At 37.6% G+C, this 22340-nt stretch overlaps 1 protein-coding gene across 1 annotated transcript in view; it reads right to left on the reverse strand.

Annotated features, from left to right (window-relative positions):
* PKN2 (protein kinase N2) overlaps positions 1 to 22340 on the reverse strand; it is a 161728-nt gene that overhangs the window by 44220 nt on the left and 95168 nt on the right. The window contains exons 7-8 of the mRNA XM_040232372.1: positions 12293 to 12478; positions 11129 to 11238 (exon numbers count right to left, since the gene is read on the reverse strand). Coding sequence (XP_040088306.1) covers positions 11129 to 11238; positions 12293 to 12478 — 296 coding nt within the window. The remainder of the gene's footprint in view (positions 1 to 11128; positions 11239 to 12292; positions 12479 to 22340) is intronic.

The raw sequence follows: 22340 nt of genomic DNA on the forward strand, positions 1-22340 counted from the left end.
TTCCACACCCTCAGCTGTTTGCATCCTTCTCTCTGACCATCACCTCCTAACATTCTAGTAGCTCAGGCTTTCTAGCCCCTCAACATCCACTGATCCTTCAACCTGTTACTTCTAATCTACTAATTCTACCACCTTTCTACTGGCCCCCACTCCATCAACGTTCTCCTCTTCTTTTTCCATTGATCAGTGAACATTCTCTAGTACTCTGCTCTTAACAACTGCTGCTGCTGCTGCCGCTATGTCACTTCAGTCGTGCCCGACTCTGTGCAACCCCATAGATGGCAGCCCACCAGGCTCCCCCGTCCCTGGGATTCTCCAGGCAAGAACACCGGAGTGGGTTGCCACTGCCTTCTCCAGAACTGGTTCTTGTTAAAATTTTTCCAAGCCTCAATTCACCCTGTTTCTAATATTGATATAGATGGTTCCCCATTACATTGGCAAAGTTAATCAAAAGGAAATGTGAATGGAAGAGTTTATATATAAGGATTCTTGCTTTTTATTTCAATCTCTCATGGAAGGATTAAACTTTTTACTAGAGGAAGGCTGAGGGAATTCAGAAAAAATGTGAAATTAAACAGCTACTGTGTTTCTAATAAATATTAATAAAGACCAAATTTTATAAGAAAATATAAAAAGGGTAACCTGATAAGAACAGAAAGAACTCAGAACTGATAGTACACTTCAGAATCCTAGTTTATACCTTGGGCTAGTTATTTAACCTCTAGGACACAAAATATCCTTATTAATCTGTAAAATGAGGAGGCTGGATTACATTAGTAATTTTCAAAACTTTTTTTTTTAACTGCCAAATTTCAAATGACATCTTACCCCAAATCTCAAAACAAAATAAAAACACACACAGAAAAATAGTTTGTGTTGCATCTGAAATGATTCTGCAAGAGCCCCGAGCTCCCAGGAACATAATTTTAACTTTTCTAGATCATTCTAAATGTAGATAATTTCTAGAGTATCTCAAAACTCTAAAAAGACCTATCTGGGAGTTCTCTGTGGCCTAGAAGTTTAAATTCTGGGCTTTCACTGCCATGGCCTGGATTCAGTTCCTTGTTAGGAAACAGATTTCACAAGTTACATGGCATGACCAAAAATACAACATAAATTAAAAAATAAATGAAAAGACCTATGAATTTTTGTATTTTGGAAAAGAAAGAAACAGTACAGACAACTTAGTTCTAGAATATCATAGCAAAGAAGCTTCTTCACATTAGGCAAAATGCTGAGCATGAACATGTCAGTTTAAAATAATATCTTCTATAAATGTTTCTATAAACATTTTCTATAAATAAATATTCTAAAAATATAAGGGATAAAATAAAAAGTAAAAAAGTACATGAAAGGTAAAATATACTACATAAACAGAAGTATTTATCATGATTAGCTATGTGGCCTTCCCAAAGAGGAGCTTCTAATCCAGTCAGGGATAGGTAACATGCACACGAGGAACCCAGAAGGTCGAACTGGCCTAAGGGATGAATAGCTTTACTCAGCTATGTAGTGTCTTCAAAGTTTCAAGAGAGAATCACTCCAAAGTGGGAGGAAAGTCTCACATCATGAAGAAGAAAAACAATTTCAGATGAAAATTACAGTGCAAGTAAAACATTACCAAACAACAGTTATCAAACTTTGTAGTTTTCTAAGTGTACAGGTTGGGTAATAGTAAATTATTCACTCTTTACCAGGTTTTCATCATCTTCTGCTGTTTCTTCATTTTTGCCACTGTTAACTTTCTATCTCATACAAATTATCAAGGAAGAAAGAGCATTCTGAAGGACACTCATGGTCTGCTATCAGCTCTGAAATTTATCGAAATATAATCAGTCTGGAAGATCAAACCAGTCAATCCTAAAGGAAAACAGCCCTGAATATTCATTGGAAGAACTAATGCTGAAGCTGAAACTCCAATACTTTGGTCACCTGATGGGAAGAACTGACTCAATGGAAAAGACCCTGATGCTGGGAAAGATTGAAGGCAGGAGGACAAGGGAACAACAGAGGATGGGATAGTTGGATGGCATCACTGACTCAGTGGACATAAATTTGAGCAAGCTCCAGGAGTTAGTAATGGACAGGGAGGCCTGGTGTGCTGCAGCCATGGGGTCGAAAAGAGTTGGACATGACTGAGTGACTGAACTGAACTGAATCACTCTGGTTCTCAGTTTGCTGCTTATCTATAAAATGATGGTAAGAAACTTTACTACTTTTAAGTTCTGTTTTAAATATAAAACTCTATTACAATAACATGGCTTCAAGAGAAATCTAAGCAGCCACTTTCCCTTTAACAATATATCTCCTTTTCACTTTGATCAAATCATTCAATAAAATCTTATAATTACTTTGAATAAGCTCTGAGATCAAAGAAAATGACAGTCAACCAGTTGATTTACCATTAGTTAACATGCTCTTCTTTTGGGCTCCAAAATCACTGCAGATGGTGACTGTAGCCATGAAATTAAAAGACGCTTACTCCTTGGAAGAAAAGTTATGACCAACCTAGATAGTATATTCAAAAGCAGAGACATTACTTTGCCGACTAAGGTCTGTCTAGTCAAGGCTATGGTTTTTCCAGTAGTCATGTATGGATGTGAGAGTTGGACTGTGAAGAAGGCTGAGCGCCGAAGAATTGATGCTTTTGAACTGTGGTGTTGGAGAAGACTCTTGAGAGTCCTTTGGACTGCAAGGAGATCCAACCAATCCATTCTGAAGATCAACCCTGGGATTTCTTTGGAAGGAATGATGTTGAAGCTGAAACTCTAATACTTTGGCCACCTCATGCGAAGAGTTGACTCACTGGAAAAGACTCTGATGCTGGGAGAGATTGGGGGCAGGAGGAGAAGGGGACGACCCAGGATGAGATGGATGGATGGCATCACGGACTCGATGGACATGAGTCTCAGTGAACTCCGGGAGATGGTGATAGACAGGGAGGCCTGGCGTGCTGCGATTCATGGGGTCGCAAAGAGTTGGACACAGCTGAGCAACTGAACTGAACTGAACTGAACTGAACTGAACATGCTCTTCTGTTATACTCAAATTCATAGTCACACATCAAAGCCTAGGGCTAAGGAGTGAGCTAATGTCATTTAACAGTTAATGTGCCAGGCAACAGAAGACTTTTTTTTTTTAACACAAGACATTTTATATACACTACCTCAGTATTTCTTCCTAACAGTCCTATAAAGATTATATTTTATCCCCATTTTAGAGATGGTGAAACAAATGTCCGTTAGTAAGGTTATATACCTTGTCCAGCATCAAATAGCTAATAAGTAAATAGACAATAAACTGTTTGGCTTCAAAGCCAATGTTATAGCAAACCTATTATATTAAGAATGAAGGGAAACTGAAACATTTTATAATTCTAAATATTTACATACATTTACAGTTCAGAAGGAAGATTCAACTACAATAAGATGTGAAAATTATATTTACATACACTAACAACCTCAACTATATTTTCCTCTCTGGTGGCTTGGCTGAATTACGTTGGTCAGTTCAGTTCAGTTCAGTTCAGTCACTCAGTCGTGTCCGACTCTTTGCAACCCCATGAATTGCAGCACACCAGGCCTCCCTGTCTATCACCATCTCCCGGAGGTCACTCAGACTCATGTCCATCGAGTCAGTGATGCCATCCAGCCATCTCATCCTCTGTCGACCCCTTCTCCTCCTGCCCCCAATCCCTCCCAGCATCAGTCTTTTCCAATGAGTCAACTCTTTGCATGAGGTGGCCAAAGTATTAGAGTTTCAGCTTCAACATCATTCCTTCCAAAGAAATCCCAGGGTTGATCTCCTTCAGAATGGATTGGTTGGATCTCCTTCAGTCCAAGGGACTCTCAAGAGTCTTCTCCAACACCACAGTTCAAAAGCATCAATTCTTTAGCAGTCAGCCTTCTTCACAGTCCAACTCTCACATCCATACATGACCACTGGAAAAACCATAGCCTTGACTAGACAGACCTTAGTCGGCAAAGTAATGTCTCTGCTTTTGAATATACTATCTAGGCTGGTCATAACTTTTCTTCCAAGGAGTAAGCATCTTTTAATTTCATGGCTGCAGTCACCATCTGCAGTGATTACTAAACAGCTAATTTAGAGCATGTAACAATGCTAGTTCTAGAAAATATCAGAGTTGGAAAAAGAGAAAATATCAGAATTTAAAAAAAACTTGGAAGTGGGATCTTTTTCTGATAAATGTTCCCTTAAGTCTCTCTTATAACTTACTAATTCAACATTATTGTGAGAGTCTTGCAAAACTAGAAATAAAGCTACCATATGATCTTGCAATATCATTCCTGGGCATATACCACAAGAAAAACATGGTCCAAAAGGATACATGCATCCTAGTGTTTATCACAATTCTGTTTACAACTGTCAAGATATGGAAACAACCCAAATATCCATCAACAGAATAATGGACAAGGAAGAGGTGATACATATATACAACAGAATATTACTCAGCCATTAAAAAGAATGAACTGATACCATTTGCATAATATGGATGGACCTAGAGATTATCATACTGAGTGAAGTAAGTCAGGCAGAGAAAGAGAAATATTATATGATATTGCTTATATGCAGTATCAGAAAAAAAGAGATACAAATGAACTTATGTACAAAACAGAAACAGACTCACATAGAGAACAAACTTATGGTTACCCAGGAGGATGGGTGGTTGGGGAAAGATAAGGAGTTTGGGATTGACATCTAAACACTGCTATATTTAAAACAGGTAACCAACAAGGGTCTACTGTATAGCACGGGAAATTCTCCTAAATATTTTATAACAATCTAATTGGGAAAAGGATTTGAAAAAGAATAGATACATGTACATATATAACTTAACCACTTTGTTGTATGCTTGAAATAGTCCTAGGTGTTCACTGGTAGGACTGATGTTGAAGCTGAAACTCCAATACTTTGGCCACCTGATGCAAAGAGCTGACCCATTTGAAAAGACCCTGATACTGGGAAAGATTGAGGGCAGGAGGAGAAGGGGAAGACAGAGGATGAGATGGTTGGATGGCATCACCAACTCAATGGATTTGAGTTCCTGAACTGCGAGAGTTGGTGATGGACAGGGAGGCCTGGCATGCTGTGGTTCATGGGGTCACAAGGAGTCGGACACAAATGAGAGACTGAACTGAACTGAAACTAATAAAACATTGTTAATCAATTACACTCTGATATAAAATGAGAAGTTAAAAAACCTCACTGAGAGAGAACTTACTGTAGCAGCTTAGTTTATTTTTTAACAGTACTAGTCTTTGTACTGAAATAAGATCTACTATCACTGAGTTTGCTTTATCTTTTACACTCACAAAGCATACAGTCAAGGATGTTCAAGGATGAAAAGAACATGTACTACAACCTACCACTTGCCCCTTTTAAAGCACTTGGCAAACACTGCTACTTGATCAGCATAAACAACAACTCATCCAATAAACCTTAACAGTGAGCTTGAGGAAGTTACTACCAATCCGTTTAGTCAATACACACAAAGAGAAATCTCACTGCTATCCCTACTTTAATTTTTGTTTTATGTGTTCCTCCTTATAATTTAAGAATAATAATAATAACAATAATTTGATTTATTTTCGGCTGTGCTGGGTTTTCGTTGCTCCATAGGCTTTTCTGTTTAGGTTGGTGCAAAAGTAATTGCAGTTTCGCACTGTTGAACTTTGCCATTTGATACTGGAATACATTCTTAAATAAATGTGGTGACTCCTGCTCTTTTAATTTCATGATGTATAAATTTAATTTCATGATGTATAAATTTCATGTAGCCATGAAATTAAAAGACACTTGCTTCTGAAAGGTCGTTGTTGAATCATGACGCTGGGATTCTTGGCCCCCGGAGAAGAATTCAATCCAGGGCCAGAGACGAGGCTTGATCGCTCAGAGCTTTTGTGTAATAAAGTTTTATTAAAGTATAAAGGAGATAGAGAAAGCTTCTGACATAGGCATCAGAAGGGGGCAGAAAGAGTAACCCCTTGTTCAATGTTAGCAATGAAGTTATATACTCTCCAATGAATCCAAAGAATGTCTGGAGGTTGTAAAGACCTCATCAGACCTACTCCCATAATTTACATTTTAAGATAACAGAATTAGTCAGAAGGTTTAATCCAGAGACTGTCCTCAGGCAGAATACACTGTTGTTATATAATCCTTGTAAAGAGCAGGTCTGCTCCCATAATTTACAGAATTAGCCAGAAGGTTTAATCCAGAGACTGTCCTCAGGCAGAATACATTGTTGTTATATAATCCTTGTAAAGAGCAGGCAGGTCTACTCCCATAATTTACAGAATTAGCCAGAAGGTTTAATCCAGAGACTGTCCTCAGGCAGAATACATTGTTGTTATATAATCCTAAGGAATGTAGAGAAGGAAAAAAGTTTGTCCTTTCTTCCTCCTTGAGAATTCCAGACCACTCTCTCCTTGGGGACCCCTAGACTTCTTATTAACCTGCCTAGGAAGTGACTCTCTCACTCCTTGGAAGAAAAGCAATCACAAACGTAGATAAAGATTAAAAAACAGAGACATTACTTTGCCTACAAAGGTCCATATAGTCAGAGCTATGGTTTTTCCAGTAGCCATGTACCAATGTTAAGAGCTGGACCATAAAAAAAGCTTAGCATCAAAGAACTGATGCCTTCAACCTGTGGTGTAGGGGAAGACTCTTGATAGTCCCTCGGACAGCAAGGACACCAAACCAGTCAGTCCTAAAGGAAATCAACCCTGAATATTCATTGCAAGCAATGATGCTGAAGCTAAAGCTCCAATACTTTGGCCACCTGATGTGAAGAACTGACTCATTGGAAAAGACCTGGATGTTGGGAAAGATTGAAGGCAGGAGGAGAAGGGGACGACAGATGATGAATGAGATGGTTGGATGGCATCACTGACTCATGGACATGAGTTTGAGCAAACTATAGGAGATGCTGAAGGACAGGGAAGCCTGTTGTGCTGCAGTCCATGGGGTAGCAAAGAGTTGGACATGACAACCTCAGTGCATGAACAACGCTATACATCACTTTAATGTGCATTTCTTACTTTATGTTTTTTGCTGATGACTTAATAACTGAGGTTTATTTTATATTTATTTTAGACTATAGAAATGATGATAGACAAAAAGCAAATTCAAGTGACATTTTTTATTTGAATGACTTTTTTATTTGAGTTCATAAAGCAGCAGAGATAACTCGGAACATCAACAATGCATTTGGCCAAGGAATTGCTAATAAACAGTGCAGTGGTGGTTCAAGAAGTTTTGCAAAGGAGACGAGAACAGAGTGGCTGGCAATTGGAGGTTGACAACGACCAACTGAGAGCCATCATCAAAGCCAATCCCCTCACAACTATGTGAGAAGCTGCCGAAGAACTCAATGTCAACCATCCTATAGTCATTTGGCATTTGAAGCAAATCAGAAAGGTGAAAAAGCTCGATAAGTGGGTGCCTCATGAGCTGACTGCAAATCAAAAAAACCTGTTGTTTTAAGCATGTCTTCTCTTACTGTACACAAGAACAACAAACCATTTATCAATTAGATTATGACATTCGGCAAAAAATGGATTGTATGACAACCAGCAATGACCAGTTTAGCAGATGGACTGAGAAAAAGCTCCAAAACACTTTCAAAAGCCAAACTTGCACCAAAGAAAGGTCATGGTTTCTGGTGGTCTGCTTCCAGTTTGAGTCACTACAGCTTTTGGAATCTCAGAAACCATTACATCTGAGAAGTATGCTCAGCAAATCGATGAGATGTACCAAAACTGCAATGCCTGCAGCCAGCACTGGTCAACAAAAAGGGCCCAATTCTTCACAGCAATGCCTGACCGCATAGTCGCATAACCAACGCTTCAAAAGTTGAACAAATTGGGCTATGAAGTTTTGCTTCATCCACTATATTCATCTGACCTCTCACCAACCACCTACCATTTCTTCAAGCATCTCAACAACTTTATGCAAGGAAAACACACAACCAGCAGGAGGCAGAAAATGCTTTCCAAGTTCATTGAATCCTGAAGCATGGATTTTTATGGTACAAGAATAAACAATCTTATTTCCCATTGGCAAAAATGTGTTGATTGCAATGGTTCCTATTTTGATAACTAAAAATGGGTTTGAACCTAACCACAGTGATTTAAAATTCATGGTCTGATACTGCAATTACTTTTGTACCAACCTAGTAGTTGCAGCAAGTCGGGGCTACTCTCCAATTGCAGTGCATTGGATTTTCATTGCTGTGGCTTCTTGTTGCAGGCATGGGCTCTAGGGCACATGGGCTTTCAGTAGTTGTAACACATGGGCTCAGTAGTTGTGGCTCCCAGAGCACAGGCTGAATAGGCTTAGTTGCTCTGAGGCATGTGGGATCTTCCCAGATCAGGGATTGAACCTATGTCTCCTGCATTGGCAGGTGGATTCTTTACCACTGAGTCACACGGAAAGCCCCTCCTTTCACTTGAAAGACAGTTACCAAATTTTAAATTGATTTTAAATCCAATTTTCTTTGAAGTGTTTCATTTGTAACAGGAATTTCATCATCTCACCAACCTAGCAACTCTTCACTAGATACTGGATAAGCTTTCATAAGGTTACAATCTGATTCTACCCAGAGTTTTCTACTTCTCCTTGGCAAATCTTCCTTCTTTTCCTATGCTATGGATACTGCTTAAGATTTGATTGTTAGAGCTTTTTTTTTTTCTTCTTTTATAAACTTTTTCCCATTATGGGCTAGTAACTTTTTTATTAGCTTCTCTATTTATATTGGGAAAGGAGTACATCAAAGTTGTATACTGTCACCCTGCCAGGTTCCTGGGTCCATGGGCAAGAATACTGGAGTGGTTTGCTATTTCATTCTCCAGAAGATCTTCTTGACCCAGGGATCGAACCCAGGTCTCCTACACTGCAGGCAGATTCTTTACCAACTGAGCTACCAGGGAAGCTCCAAAAAATTCTGGAGTGGGTTGCCGTGCCCTCCTCCAGGGGATCTTCCCAATCCAGGGACTGAACCCAGGTCTCCCTCACTGCAGGTTGATTCTTTACAGTCTGAGCCACCAGGGAAGCCCCTGCTTATTTAACTTACATGCAAGGAACATCATGTGAAATCCTGGGCTAGATGAATCACAAGCTGGAATCAAGATTGACAGAAGACACACCAACAATCTCAGATATGCAGATGACACCACCTTAATGGCAAAAAGCGAAGAGGAACTAAAGAGCCTCTTGATAAAGGTGAAAAAGGAGAGTGAAAATGCTGGCTTAAAACTCAACATTTAAAAAACGAAGATCATGGCCTCTGATCCCATCACTTATGCCAAACAGATGGGGAAACAATGGAAATAGTGACAGACTTTATTTTCTTGAGCTCCAAAATCACTGCAGATGGTGACTGTAAGCCATGAAATTAAAAGACACTTGCTCCTTGGAAGAAAAGCTATGACAAACAGACAGCGTATTAAAAAGAAAAGACACCACTTTGCCAACAAAGCTCCATATAGTCAAGGATATGGTTTTTCCAATAGTCATGCAGATGTGAGAGTTGGACCATAAAGAAGGCTGAGTGCCAAAAAACGGATGCATTTAACTGTGATGCTAGAGAAGACTCTTGAGAGGCCCCTGGACTGCAAGATCAAACCACTCAATCCTAAAGGAAATCAGTCCTGAATATTCACTGGAAGGACTGATGCTGAAGCTGAAGCTCCAATACTTTGGCCACCTGATGCAAAGAGCTGACTCTGGAAAAGAGCTCTTTTCCAGAGCTCTTCCAGAGCATCAGAAAAGACCCTGATGCTGGGAAAGATTGAGGGAAAGAAGAGAAAGGAATGACAGGATGAGATGGTTGGATGACATCACTGACTCAATGGATGTAAGTCTGAACAAACTCCAGGAGACAGTGAAGGACAGAGAAACCCAGCATGCTGCAGCCCATGGGATTGCAGAGTCGGACACTATCTAGTGACTGAACAACAACGATATTTGTATTATTTATATCTGATCATCCAAATCAGATGTTAATTTTCCTATAAAAAGCTCTTTAGTGGTGGTAGTTTACTAAGTCACATCCCACCCTTGCAACCCCATGGACTGTAGCCTGCCAGGCTTCTCTGTCCATGGGCTTTCTCAGGCAAAAATACTGGAGTGGGTTACCATTTCCCTGTCCAGGGGAATCTCCCTGACCCAGAGATCAAACCTGTGTCTCCTGCACTGCAGGCAGATTCTCTGACTGCTGAGCCACCAGGAAAGCCCTTCAGTGAGGTGAATAGTATTAAAGATAAGGAAACTGATATATACAAAAAGTTAAGCATTTTGTCCAGATACACTTCAAAAGTGGGTGACATAGTATTTGAACCAAGAAAAGCAATGGTGAGGGCCTGATTAAGATGCTGCCTCTGAGATAGAAAAGAAATAACCCGGAAGAGCAGTAAGTGCCACCTCATATCATCCTTAAGCACTATAAATCTGCTTTCACTAATACATGTAATTTTTTAAAGAAGTATGTACCATTAACCTGAATACTAAATGATAAAAACATCTTTCTTATCTTTTAGATAAAATTATGATTAAATTTTAATATTTTCTTCCCACACACCAATGGATAAATCAAAATGTAAGTAAAATTATCACCATGGATTTAACTCTACTCTGGACCAAGTTTACTTCTGCTGGGTTCTGCAGCTACAGATTACATTCTAGCCACTCACAGTATCCATGAAATCCACTGAGACACATAGAGGAATGTCTGTCTGAGCACAATATTTCACTTCAAATCTAGCTTTGATAATATAACCCACAAGTGGTGAGTCAAGAATTTTCTTAGTGGTTAGAGAGCACATTATTAAAATTCAAAAAATAGTTTAATATTAGATCTCACCTGGTTGTCGATCTTTCAGGTTAGTACAAAGTATATATTTTCAAATCACTGCACAAATGAAAGCTCCTGCAGCAATCTGATAAGGTAGATTTATATATACCTCATCAGATGAGAAATGTCAAAAATACCTAGGTTCTTCTTGGATTCTGTTAAGAATAAAATTTATCAAACTCTTCTAAAACATAAAATATGCATGAAAAATGAATTATAATGAAAATTCAGGTAAAAAGTTTCTCATCTTACCCTGTCTAGTTCCAGTGTAAACTTCTGGTCCCACGACTGATTGGAAATGGGTTTCCAGCTAGTTTGACCAACCACAGTATTGTCCAGCTTCAAAACGGCACAGACATCATCTGTAATTACAATTTAAAATTTGATTAAGAATTTTAAAACCTTTAAAATAGAAATAACACTGTTTAATGTCAACAAAAGTCTTATGATACTTTGAAAATGAGTTTTTCTTACTCACTACTGAATTTTTTAAATCTTAAACAGCTAGCTGTATATAAACACACACACATTGTGTATTCAATGCATGGCAAAACCAATACAGAATTGTAAAGTAAAATAAAAAATAAATTTAAAAAAAATAATAAATTAAAAAAAAATAAACACACACACACACACCTACTAGACCCTTCCAAGTTATCTTTTGTGTTTTATAAAAACATAAATAGTAATTGCTATTTCGTTTACATCAGAAAATTACTGAAAGGACTGACAGGTGGCCAGTAGTCGTTTGCCACATGTATGTGTGGGTATATTTTTATATATCATTATCAATCACCCAGTTTTTCTCCCTCTATATTTGCTATTTATTAAGGTTGTTACCCTAAACGATTTTTATTTTTACATTTTTCCTAAAGTCTCTCTCCATATACAGGAAAGCAGATATACTGTACTAGGCTGAATTGTTACATGCCTTTCCCACCAGTTATATATTTATATCATAGTTTATGACTACTTTAGAGTATCTCCAAAGTACTTCATAAACCTCTTGTATTTTATTCTTACCACCTTTGCCCACTCCCCCATTTCAGTTTACTTCTCAGACACTGGGCAATAATCCTAATTTAACATGGTTAGAAGTGTCACTATTCCATTTAAAGAATCAAGATGTGACACAAAGAGTTTGTCATAAAGAGTGGTGTTCAGTATTTCATTATTCCAAAGAAATTAATGCTATATGTCATTCAGTTTTCCAACATTTTCAGTATGGTAAATTTTGTAGCCTTTTAAATTCTCCTGTCATTACAGTTTTTGATATTTTAAATTATGGAAATCATAATTTTAAAGTTTGTTGTCCAACTTTCACTCTTCTCACTCTTCTGTCCCCACCACTCAGCCCTCTGTATTGGACTTTAATTGTTATTTGATTGTTTAAAGAAAAAAATCTGATTACTGAACTGGATAAGTCATCAGTTTTTAGGAGATTTCGACTACTTCCGCTTTTACTTTTACTCGTTCTGCTCATGAAGGATGATCTGGTCTCACTTGGACTCCAACCAGGTAGTGCAACTGATGCTGCTTTCGACCGTCCGGGGACGTTCTCCAGGATATCTTGGCAGCCCATAAGACGAACTTCCAAAGTACCTACAGCATATGTAAGTATCAAGTAAGAAAACATCAATTCTCCACACACAGAATTATGTCTTTGTTACTATTAAGAAATAGGGAGGGAAATGTTTGCTAAAATAACAAAATCTCTTCTCCCAGAGGTTCTTTGAGGTAACTATCCCCTTTCTTGCTTTATTTAGAAAACTTACTAAAAACTCTCACTTAAGACAACTATAAAAAAAATTTATAAAAAGAAAAGCGCTTCCCAAAAGCTGTCTATGGGGCACAGAACAAAAGTAGTTACATCATCTTCTAGTGTATATGAACAGTCACTTCTGTAATTACATGGAAGAATTACAGAATTATATGGATAAAACAAGTGGGAGGGGAAATATAAAGCTAAATAATATGCCTATTAAAACAGACATACAGAAATTAGAAACAAGGAAATCTGACTATGTGAATAACAGTTGTTTTTAATAGTTGCACAGTTAATATAGAAAATGACCATAGGTTTTTTTTTTCGGGAGGTTGAATAGATGGATTTCTGTTCTATTTGAGATGTAAAATAACATTATCTTTTCACTTTAACAGTTTAGTTAGTCAAATAATAATGGGCTATAATTATCCAAGCATAAAATAATTATAGTTTCCTTAGGCAAATACATATGAAAGGTGTTCAAATGAAACTGAGGACCTCTGAGCTTAGCCATCTGGAGATATGGCTTTGTCATCATTTGGGCTAGAGTTAGTGTACTAAAATTGTTAAACGGTTCTTCAGTATTAAAATTTTAGATACCACATATAGTAAGCACTTTAGGAAGAGTATTTCCTGGGAAAAGCTGTCCCATTAAACTTAAATAATTAAAACTTAATTTTATTTAAAGTTTTTAATTATTTAAAAGTAACCAAAGGACTTTCAGCAAAGTAAAGAAAGTCTGTATTTACTCTCAACTCAAACAACTAAAAAAAAAAAAAAAAAAAGAGTACAAAAAAAAAGTGTTAAAGGCTAATGGACATCAGTACAGAAAGGGGGAACTCAGGTGGAGCCAAGTGGACTACCTGAATTAAGGAGACAGAAACGAGTATTGAGACTGCACTGAGAGGGCTAGACTTCATAGCCAGCATAAAGGAAAAAATACAGCTATCCAGAGACAGAATTCCTGAGATGTACAGAAGGTTCCTCAGACTAAGTGTTCAGTCTTGATTCAGGAACAGAGAATAATTACCCTTAGACTAGACAACGCTGTAGTCCCATATTACCCAGGGACTTCCCTGGCGGTCCAGTGGTTAAGAGTCCAGCTGCCAAAGCAGGGGACAGGAGTTTCCTCACTGGCCTGGGAAGATTCTGCATGCCGCAGGGTAACTAAGTCCCCGAGCCACAACTACTGAAGTCCGAGGGATCTAGAACCTGTGCTCTGTAACAAGCGAAGCCACATAAACAGAAGCCTAGGCACCACAACAAAGAGTAGCTCCCGCTCGCCATGACTTGAGAAGGCCTGTATACAGCAACCAAGACCCAGCACTACCAGAAATAATTCAAAAAAATAAAAATTAAAAAAAGCATTACTCCAAAGATCAAACTGTTTCCAAGTAATTTAATTGTGGTCTGGAATAAAGCTCAAAAATATATGAAATATTTGTAGGAATACAAAAATACCCAGCACCTAACAAGCTAAAATTCAAAATGTCTGGCATTCATTCAGAGATTACCAGGTATATTTGTTTTCTATTGTTGTATTACCAATTATCACAAACATAGTACCTTAAAGCAACACCCATTTATTACCCAATAGTTCTATAGGCCTGAGTTTGAGTGGGAAGGTCTGCATTCTTTGCTAAAGATTTCATAAGGCTGAAATCATTGTGTCTGCCAGGCTGGGCTCTTAATCTGGAAGTTCTGAAGAACCTGCTTCTAAACTCATTCAGGTTATTGGTAGAATTTAGTTTCCTGAAGCCATAAGAATAGGGATCCTATTTCCTTGCTACTGACAGCCAGGGGCTATTTTCAAGTTCTAGAGGTGACCTGCATCCCTTGTCATGTGACCCCACCCCATCTCTAAGTCAGCAAGGGCACATAAAATCCTTTTTATGATTCATCTCTCTCTGATTTTCCCTCCTTCCATTGGCCAGGGAGGGCTTCCCTCATAGCTCAGTTGGTAAAGAATCCTCCTGCAATGCAAGAGACTCTGGTTCAATTCCTGGGTGGGGAAGGTCCACTGGAGAAGGGATATGCTACCCACTCCCGTATTCATGGGCTTCCCTTGTAGCTCAGCTGGTAAAGAATCTGCCCACAGTGTGGGAGACCTGGGTTCAATCCCTGCATTTGGAAGATCCCCTGGAGAAGGGAAAGGCTACCTACTCCAGTATTCTGGCCTGGAGAATTCCATGGACTATACAGTCCATGGGGTCACAAAGAATCAGACACAACTGAGCAGCTTTAATAATAATAATTGGCCAGGGAAATTCTTCTGCTTTTTGGGGGGCTCATGTGACTGTATTAAGCTGATCCAGATAACTGTCCTTTACATTAACTCAAATGAGTAGTAACCTTAATCACATATGTAAAACTCTCCTTTGCCATATCACAGAAGTGATGCCCCATCATATGCACATGGGAGAGATTCTGGAAGTCATTCTTAATATTCTGCCTATCATACCAGGAAAGCAAATAAACAGAAAAGTAGGACTCATTTAAAAAATAAAAATGATATAAATATTATGATTAGCAGACATTCACACAGTTATCTATAAATATATTCTGTTTAAAATGTTGAAGAGAGACATCAAAGAAATAAAAAAAAGAAAGAAAAAAATTCTAGAGATGAAAACTACATTGTCTGAGATTCAGAAAAAAAAAAACTGGATGGGATTGGTGGCACATTCACATCACAAAAGAAAAGGCTAGTGAACTTGAAGCTAGAGCAATATAAATGATCAAAAATAGAAGATAGAAAGGAAAGACTTGCAGGACAAAAAAAAAAATTAAAACTCCCAAAACAACACATATGTGAGCTGTGAGTTTAACTTCTACTGTCCTAATACATGAGTACTTAAAGACCTTCATAAAAAATAGAGAGGATAGAGAACAGAATATACATTTGAAAAAATAATGACTAAAAATTTTCCAAATATGGTTAAAACTATAATGTGCTTGACACTTTCCAAGAAGTTCAATAAACACTAAGCAAAAGAAAAATAAGTAAATTACACCAAAGCATAACATAATTAAATTTCTCAAAACAAATGATAAAAAGAAAGTTTTAAAAGCCACCAGAGAAAAAAAAGACATGTACATACAAAGATCAGGACAGCAGCAGATGTCTCATTAGAAACAATGAGAGTAAGACAGAGAAGCAGTATCTTTAAAATACCCAGGAAACAAACCATGAACCTAGAATTCTAAATTTACTGAAAGTATCTTTCAAAAATGAAGCTTTTTCAAATATAAAAGTGGATAAAGAACCCATTATCAGAAGACGACCATGTGATCCAGCTACACCATTCCTAGGTATTATCCAACTGAAGTGAAATGCACGTTTACACAAAAATTATACAAGGATGTTATTAGCAGTTATATTTGAAAAAAGTGCAAAATGGGAACAACCCAAATATCAACTACAGGTGAATGGATAAAAAAGTTATGGTATAGTCACACAATTAAATACTACCAACAATAAACAGAAAGGAACTACTGATATATGCAAGTCTTCTGAATTATTCAGAGTGAAAATGGCCAGATTTCCCCCCCAAAAGTATACACTGTATGATTCAATTAATATAGAATTCTACAAAATGCAAACTAATATCTAGTGACAGAAACAGCCAGTGATTTGCCTGGGGACAGGTATGGGGAAAGAAAGCATGAAAAAAAGAGCAAGAAGGAGGGGTTTCACAGAGGCATATGAGGATACTTTTGGAGATGATGTATATAATTATCTTGATTGTGGTGATGGTTTCATAACTTTAAATATATAACAAACCTTCTCAAATTATACACTTCAAATATATGTAATAAAACTGTTCTATAGACTGGATATTGATAATGGCAGCTCAGGTATATTTATTTACTAAAAATTGTAAAATTATATTTAAAACCAGAAAAATTTGTGTATTACTTCAAATATGTCCTAATAAAGATGGCTAAGCATGAGGGAAAACTTCAAACTTATTTTTGGTTTGGCTATGGAAATCTTATCTCACTGTAAAGTATGAAGGCTCACTGTAAGCTCAATGAATATCATTTCAATTCTGCTTCAAAAGAAACAACTTGTGTCTGTGTGTTTTACTTGCTTTTTTTGTTATTGTTAAGGTGGTAAACTTAGTTCACTTCCACTGTAAATGTTTGGATGTAAAAGTCATCCTGGGAAAACTGAAAACATCTGGTTACTACTTCAAATCCTGGTAAATAATTAAATATTTTAGTAACCTCAATGTATTAGGAGATGACAATATTCAACACCTGCTTTCATTTAGGGAAAAACCTGGAGACATTTAAGATCTTTATTAAGTATATAGAAGTTTCTTTCTTTTATGAGGTGACACAGTTGTATCTGCATATAACCATATAAGAAATAGCTTGAAATTAAATTTTTTACTTTTATAACCCATAATATGAAATTTTAAAAACAAGCAAAGCCAAGAAGTAAATGTTCATAAGCAATAGCTATGAATTTCATTAAAATAAGTAAATATTTTTTAATTTCTCTTACTTTCTGGAAAAATTATTTTATGTCAATTTTACTAATTCAATATTTCAACTTGGTATAACTGAGTAACTTTTTTTAAATTCTGAGGAAATCTTTTATAAAAACTTGAAACTAGTCTTGAAATTTTGGACTAAAAAATTCAATCATACTTTGTATCAAAGTAATTTGTAAATTTCAGTACTATTAAGCATAGCACTGCAAAAGAAACAAGTGTAAATGAGACAAACCATAAATAATAGCATGCAATAAAAAGTCAGGGCAAAAAATACTCCAACTAATCTAGACTAATCCATTATCTAATCCTTTATTAATACCACTACTATTTCTCTTTCTAGTTAATTCCAAATTTAAAGTCCAATAGATAATTAAAGGAATTAAAAAAATATATATATCATAAAATACTTCCTTTTAGGCTCGATTTACATCACTAAAAGTAAAGTAAGTGAATGAAGAACATGGAGAGACCTAAAAAAAGGTTAAAGAGTTAGGAAGAGGCGCCATCTAGACTAGAAAAGGAAAATAATATCCAGTCACACCAGCTGATTTTCTAAAATGTAGCTTTATTACTTTTCTAAGAAGACTTTAGCAACTATATTTTAATCAGTGAATCTTTCTTAAGTTTTGAATATTATGTTCAGTCCTGAGCCATTAGGTGGGGAAACTTAGATAAGTACAGTCCCTGCCTTATTATCAAATAATATTTACCAAGTATCTACTGAATCTATTACTTTGCCAACAAAGGTCCGTCTTGTCAAGGCTATGGTTTTTCCAGCCGTCATGTATGGATGTAAGAGTTGGACTGTGAAGAAAGCTGAGCGCTGAAGAATTGATGCTTTTGAACTGTGGTGTTGGAGAAGACTCTTGAGAGTCCCTTGGACTGCAAGGAGATCCAACCAGTCCATTCTGAGGGAGATCAGCTCTGGTATTTCTTTGGAAGGAATGATGCTAAAGCTGAAACTCCAGTACTTTGGCCACCTCATGAGAACAGTTGACTCACTGGAAAAGACTGATCCTGGGAGGGACTGGGGGCAGGAGGAGAAGGGGACGACTGAGGATGAGATGGCTGGATGGCATCACTGACTCGATGGACGTGAGTCTGAGTGAACTCCGGGAGTTGGTGATGGTCAGGGAGGCCTGGCGTGCTGCAATTCATAGGGTCGCAAAGAGTCGGACACAACTGAGCGAGTGAACTGAACTGAACTGAATGTATAAAGTACTCTGTGATGGGGATTAAGAGTACATGTAGGTAGAAGACAAAGTCTTTGTTCTTCACAGGTCTATATTCCAGTTTTGATTTTTAAAAAAGAAGACATATAATAAGTCAAAGACATTTAATAGGCACTGTGCACAAATCAGACTGTGACAGAAGATGCATGATATGAGTTATAGAGGATGTGGTTGGAAAGATAAATGCTTTATTTACTTTTAAAATTTTTTATTGGAGTATAGTTGATTTACAATGTTCTGCTAGCTTCAGGTGTTCAGCAAAGTCAATCATTGTACGTATACAAATATTCACTCTTTTGTAGATTCTTTTCCCATATAGGCCATTACAGAGTATTGAGTAGAGTTCTCTGTGTTATATACAATAGGTCCTTATTACTTACCTATTTTATATATAGTAGTGTATATATGTCAATCTCAATCTCCCAATATCCCTAGCCCCACCTTACTCCCTGGTAACCATAAGTTTGTTTTCTACACCGGTAACTCTATTTCTGTTTTGGGTTGATAGGTAAGTTCATTTCCACATATGCAATGTCATGTATTTGCTTTTCTCACTCAGTATGATAGTCTATGGGCTTCCCAGGTGGCGCAGTAGTAAAGAATCTGTCTGCGAATGCAGGAGACCCTAGAGATGCAGGTTCAATCCCTGGGTTGGAAGATTCCCTGGAGTGGGAAATGGCAACCCACTCCAGCATTCTTGCCTGGAAAATTCCATGGACAGGGGAGCTTGGCAGGCTACAGCTGTTGGGACACAACTGAGCACACAGGCGTGCATATGACAATCTCTAGGTTAATCCATGTCACTGCAGATGGAATTATTTTGTTCTTTTATATGGCTAACTAACATTCCATTGTTTATATGTAACACATTTTTTTTTTTACTTTTTTCAAATTTAAATTATTTATTTTAATTGGAGGCTAATTACTTTACAATATTGTAATGGTTTTTGCCATACTTTGTCATGAATCAGCCATGGGTGTACATGTGTTCCCCATCCTGAACCCCCATCCCACCTCCCTCCCCATCCCGTCCCTCAGGGTCATCCCAATGCACCAGCCCTGAGCATTCTGTCTCATGCATTGAACCTGAACTGGTGATAATATACATGTTTCAATGCTATTCTCTCAAATCCTTCTACTCTCACCTTTTCCCAGAGTCCATAAGTCTGTCCTTTTGTTTATATGTAACACATGTTTATTCATTCCTCTGCTGATGGATATTTAGCTTGTTTCCATGTCTTGGTTATTGTAAACAGTGCTGCAATAAACACTGGGGTGCATGAATCTTTTCAAATTATGGTTTTTTTTCCCAGATATATGCCCAGGAGTGGGACTGCTGGATCATATGGTATCTACTGTTAAGTTTTTTAAGGAACCTCCATACTGTTCTCCACAGTGGCTATACCAGTTTACATTCCCAAGACAGTGTAGAGGGTTCCCTTTCTCCACACTCTCTCCAGCATTTACTGTTAGCAGATTTTTTGATGATGAGCATTCTTACCAGTGTGAAGTGATACCTCATAAGATAAATGCTTTAAACAATAAATACTTTAAACATTTAAAATACAATAGAAAGTTTGGGCCAGAGGTTTCCAAGCTTTTCTGTTTCATAGTGGCCTAGTATCTCAACTTTTTCATTGTGCTAGTAGTCTAAATGGTACACCGAACAGTTCTGTTTCATAGGATATTATAACAAATTAATAACTATTAAAAAACAATATACTGAAAAGTAATCATATTTTATTCTTAAATAACCATGATCACTTCCTAATGAGATGTGTGTACCTACTGGGCACTGTACAATTTATCAAACTTTGGAATTAGATTGAAAAGTGCCACCATTATTTTCTATTCCATATTGATTTTCCTATAGTATTTATTAATATAGCAGTGAAGGAAAATTCACTTGGCATCCCAGGGTACCTTGTGAATTCACTTGGTATCCCAGGGTACCACAAATTTAGGAACTCAATTTGGTAACTGAAGCTTTAGAGTGATCTTAATAGTAGTAACAGGACTGTCCAACTATAATTTTGTCCTTCAAGATTTAATATAGAAGTCTGCCATAATATAAAACTGATAATGATACCCAAAGCTACTAGAATGTGACAGTATGCTGCGCAATTCTGAAGAACACTTTCATATCCTCAAAATATTTAATGACATTATTTTTAAGGTAAAGTCCCTGCTGACATTCATATTTATAGATTAAGGATTCTTGGGGATGGGGAAGGCCTGTGTATCAAAAATGTCACATTCACATGGGCCATAAAAATCTTTGTAGGTAATGGTAAGAAAATGGTAGGGTAGCAAACTTCAAAGGCAATTTCTTTACAGAAACACAGGAAAACAAACAAAATCAGGAAAACTGGTTAGAATAAACATTACCAGAAATCTGGGAAACAGTCAAAGGTTTACTGCAACCAAGCAAATACTTGATCAAAAAATGCAATGAACACTTGGTAGGAAAGCTTTGGGGTATTTTAATTTATCTCTGCTTCATCTCTCCTCTCCCTAACCCCAATGGCTTGGTGATAGCCCTGATGATGGTGTCTGTGCTCAATCACTTCAAATCATGTCCAATTCTTTGCTACCCTATGGATTGTAGCCTGTCAGGCTTCTCTGTCCATGTGATTTTCCAGGAAAGAATGCTGGAGTTGGTTGCCTTGCCCTCCCTCCTCCGGGGGATCTTCCTGACCCAGGGATCAAAACCATGGCTCCAGTGTCTTCTGCACTGCTGGCAGATTCTTTACAACTGAGCCACCAGGGAAGCCCAGTAGTCCTGAAGATAGCAGGCTACGTTTCTGTTATAGGTTCTTGGTGCCAGAGGGAGCAGAGAAGACTTCATTCTCAAAGAACTCTGGATGCCTGCTTTGACCTCTCTGAAGCTCCCTGGAGGACTAACGGAAAAGGTTTACCTTTGTCTTTCACCTAAGAAATCTTTCAAGACAGAGAAACAGCTAAGTACAAGGCATTGAAAGGTAAATGAAGCCTGGAGCAAAGGATATCAGTTGTCTATATTACTTAAGAGACATCCTATAGTCTTAGTGGGGCAGGAGATATGAAGTAAGCTGTTTTAGGGAATAAAAGCTCTGCAATGCTTCTACCTTACTGGAAAACCAGAAGACTAGCTGCAAAAGCAAACATCCTCAGAAGAGATCTAAGAAGGCACTAAGCTTTCACATCTGGCTGATATTCAAGCTCTGTACAAGAAAAGGCAGAATTATAAAATGTCTGAGTGAATGCTAAAAGTATGCCTTGGCACACAAACAAAGAATTCAGCTGCAAACATAAGGCAAATTTTTCTACCTTCAGGCATTAAAAAAAAAATGTCTGTCAAAACACTAGTTGACTAGTAACTTAATGGAGACTTCAGTGACCACACATAATTACAAAGTCACTAAACAACTACATCCTGTGTCAAACAACAATAAGAAATTACAGAAAATGGGACTATATTCCAGAGTTACAAATAATAATATTCACCATATCCAGCTTTCAATAAAAAATTATGAAGCAAGCACATAAAAAAGAGAGTATGGCCAATTCAAAAGAAAAGTAGAAATTCACAGAAACTATCCCTGCTGCTGCTGCTGCTAAGTCGCTTCAGTCGTGTACAGCCCACCAGGCTCCCCCGTCCCTGGGATTCTCCAGGCAAGAACACTGGACTGGGTTGCCATTTCCTTCTCCATCCCTAAGGAAGTCAAAACACTGGATTTACTACACAAAGCCTACATCAACTGTCTTACAAATGGTCAAAGTTTACATGTGGTCAAAGACCTAAAGAAACCAAAAGGGTGCGGTCCTAAGATGGCGGAGGAATTGGAAGGGAAGACCACTTTCTCCCTCACAAATTCCTCAAAAGATCATTTCAACGCGGAGCAAACTCCACAAAACAACCTCTGAATGCAGGCAGAGGACATCAGGCAACCAGAAAAGCAGATCATTGTCTTCAAAAACAG

Source organism: Oryx dammah, unplaced genomic scaffold (assembly GCF_014754425.2).
Source record: "Oryx dammah isolate SB20612 unplaced genomic scaffold, SCBI_Odam_1.1 HiC_scaffold_28, whole genome shotgun sequence".
Lineage (NCBI taxonomy): Eukaryota > Metazoa > Chordata > Mammalia > Artiodactyla > Bovidae > Oryx > Oryx dammah.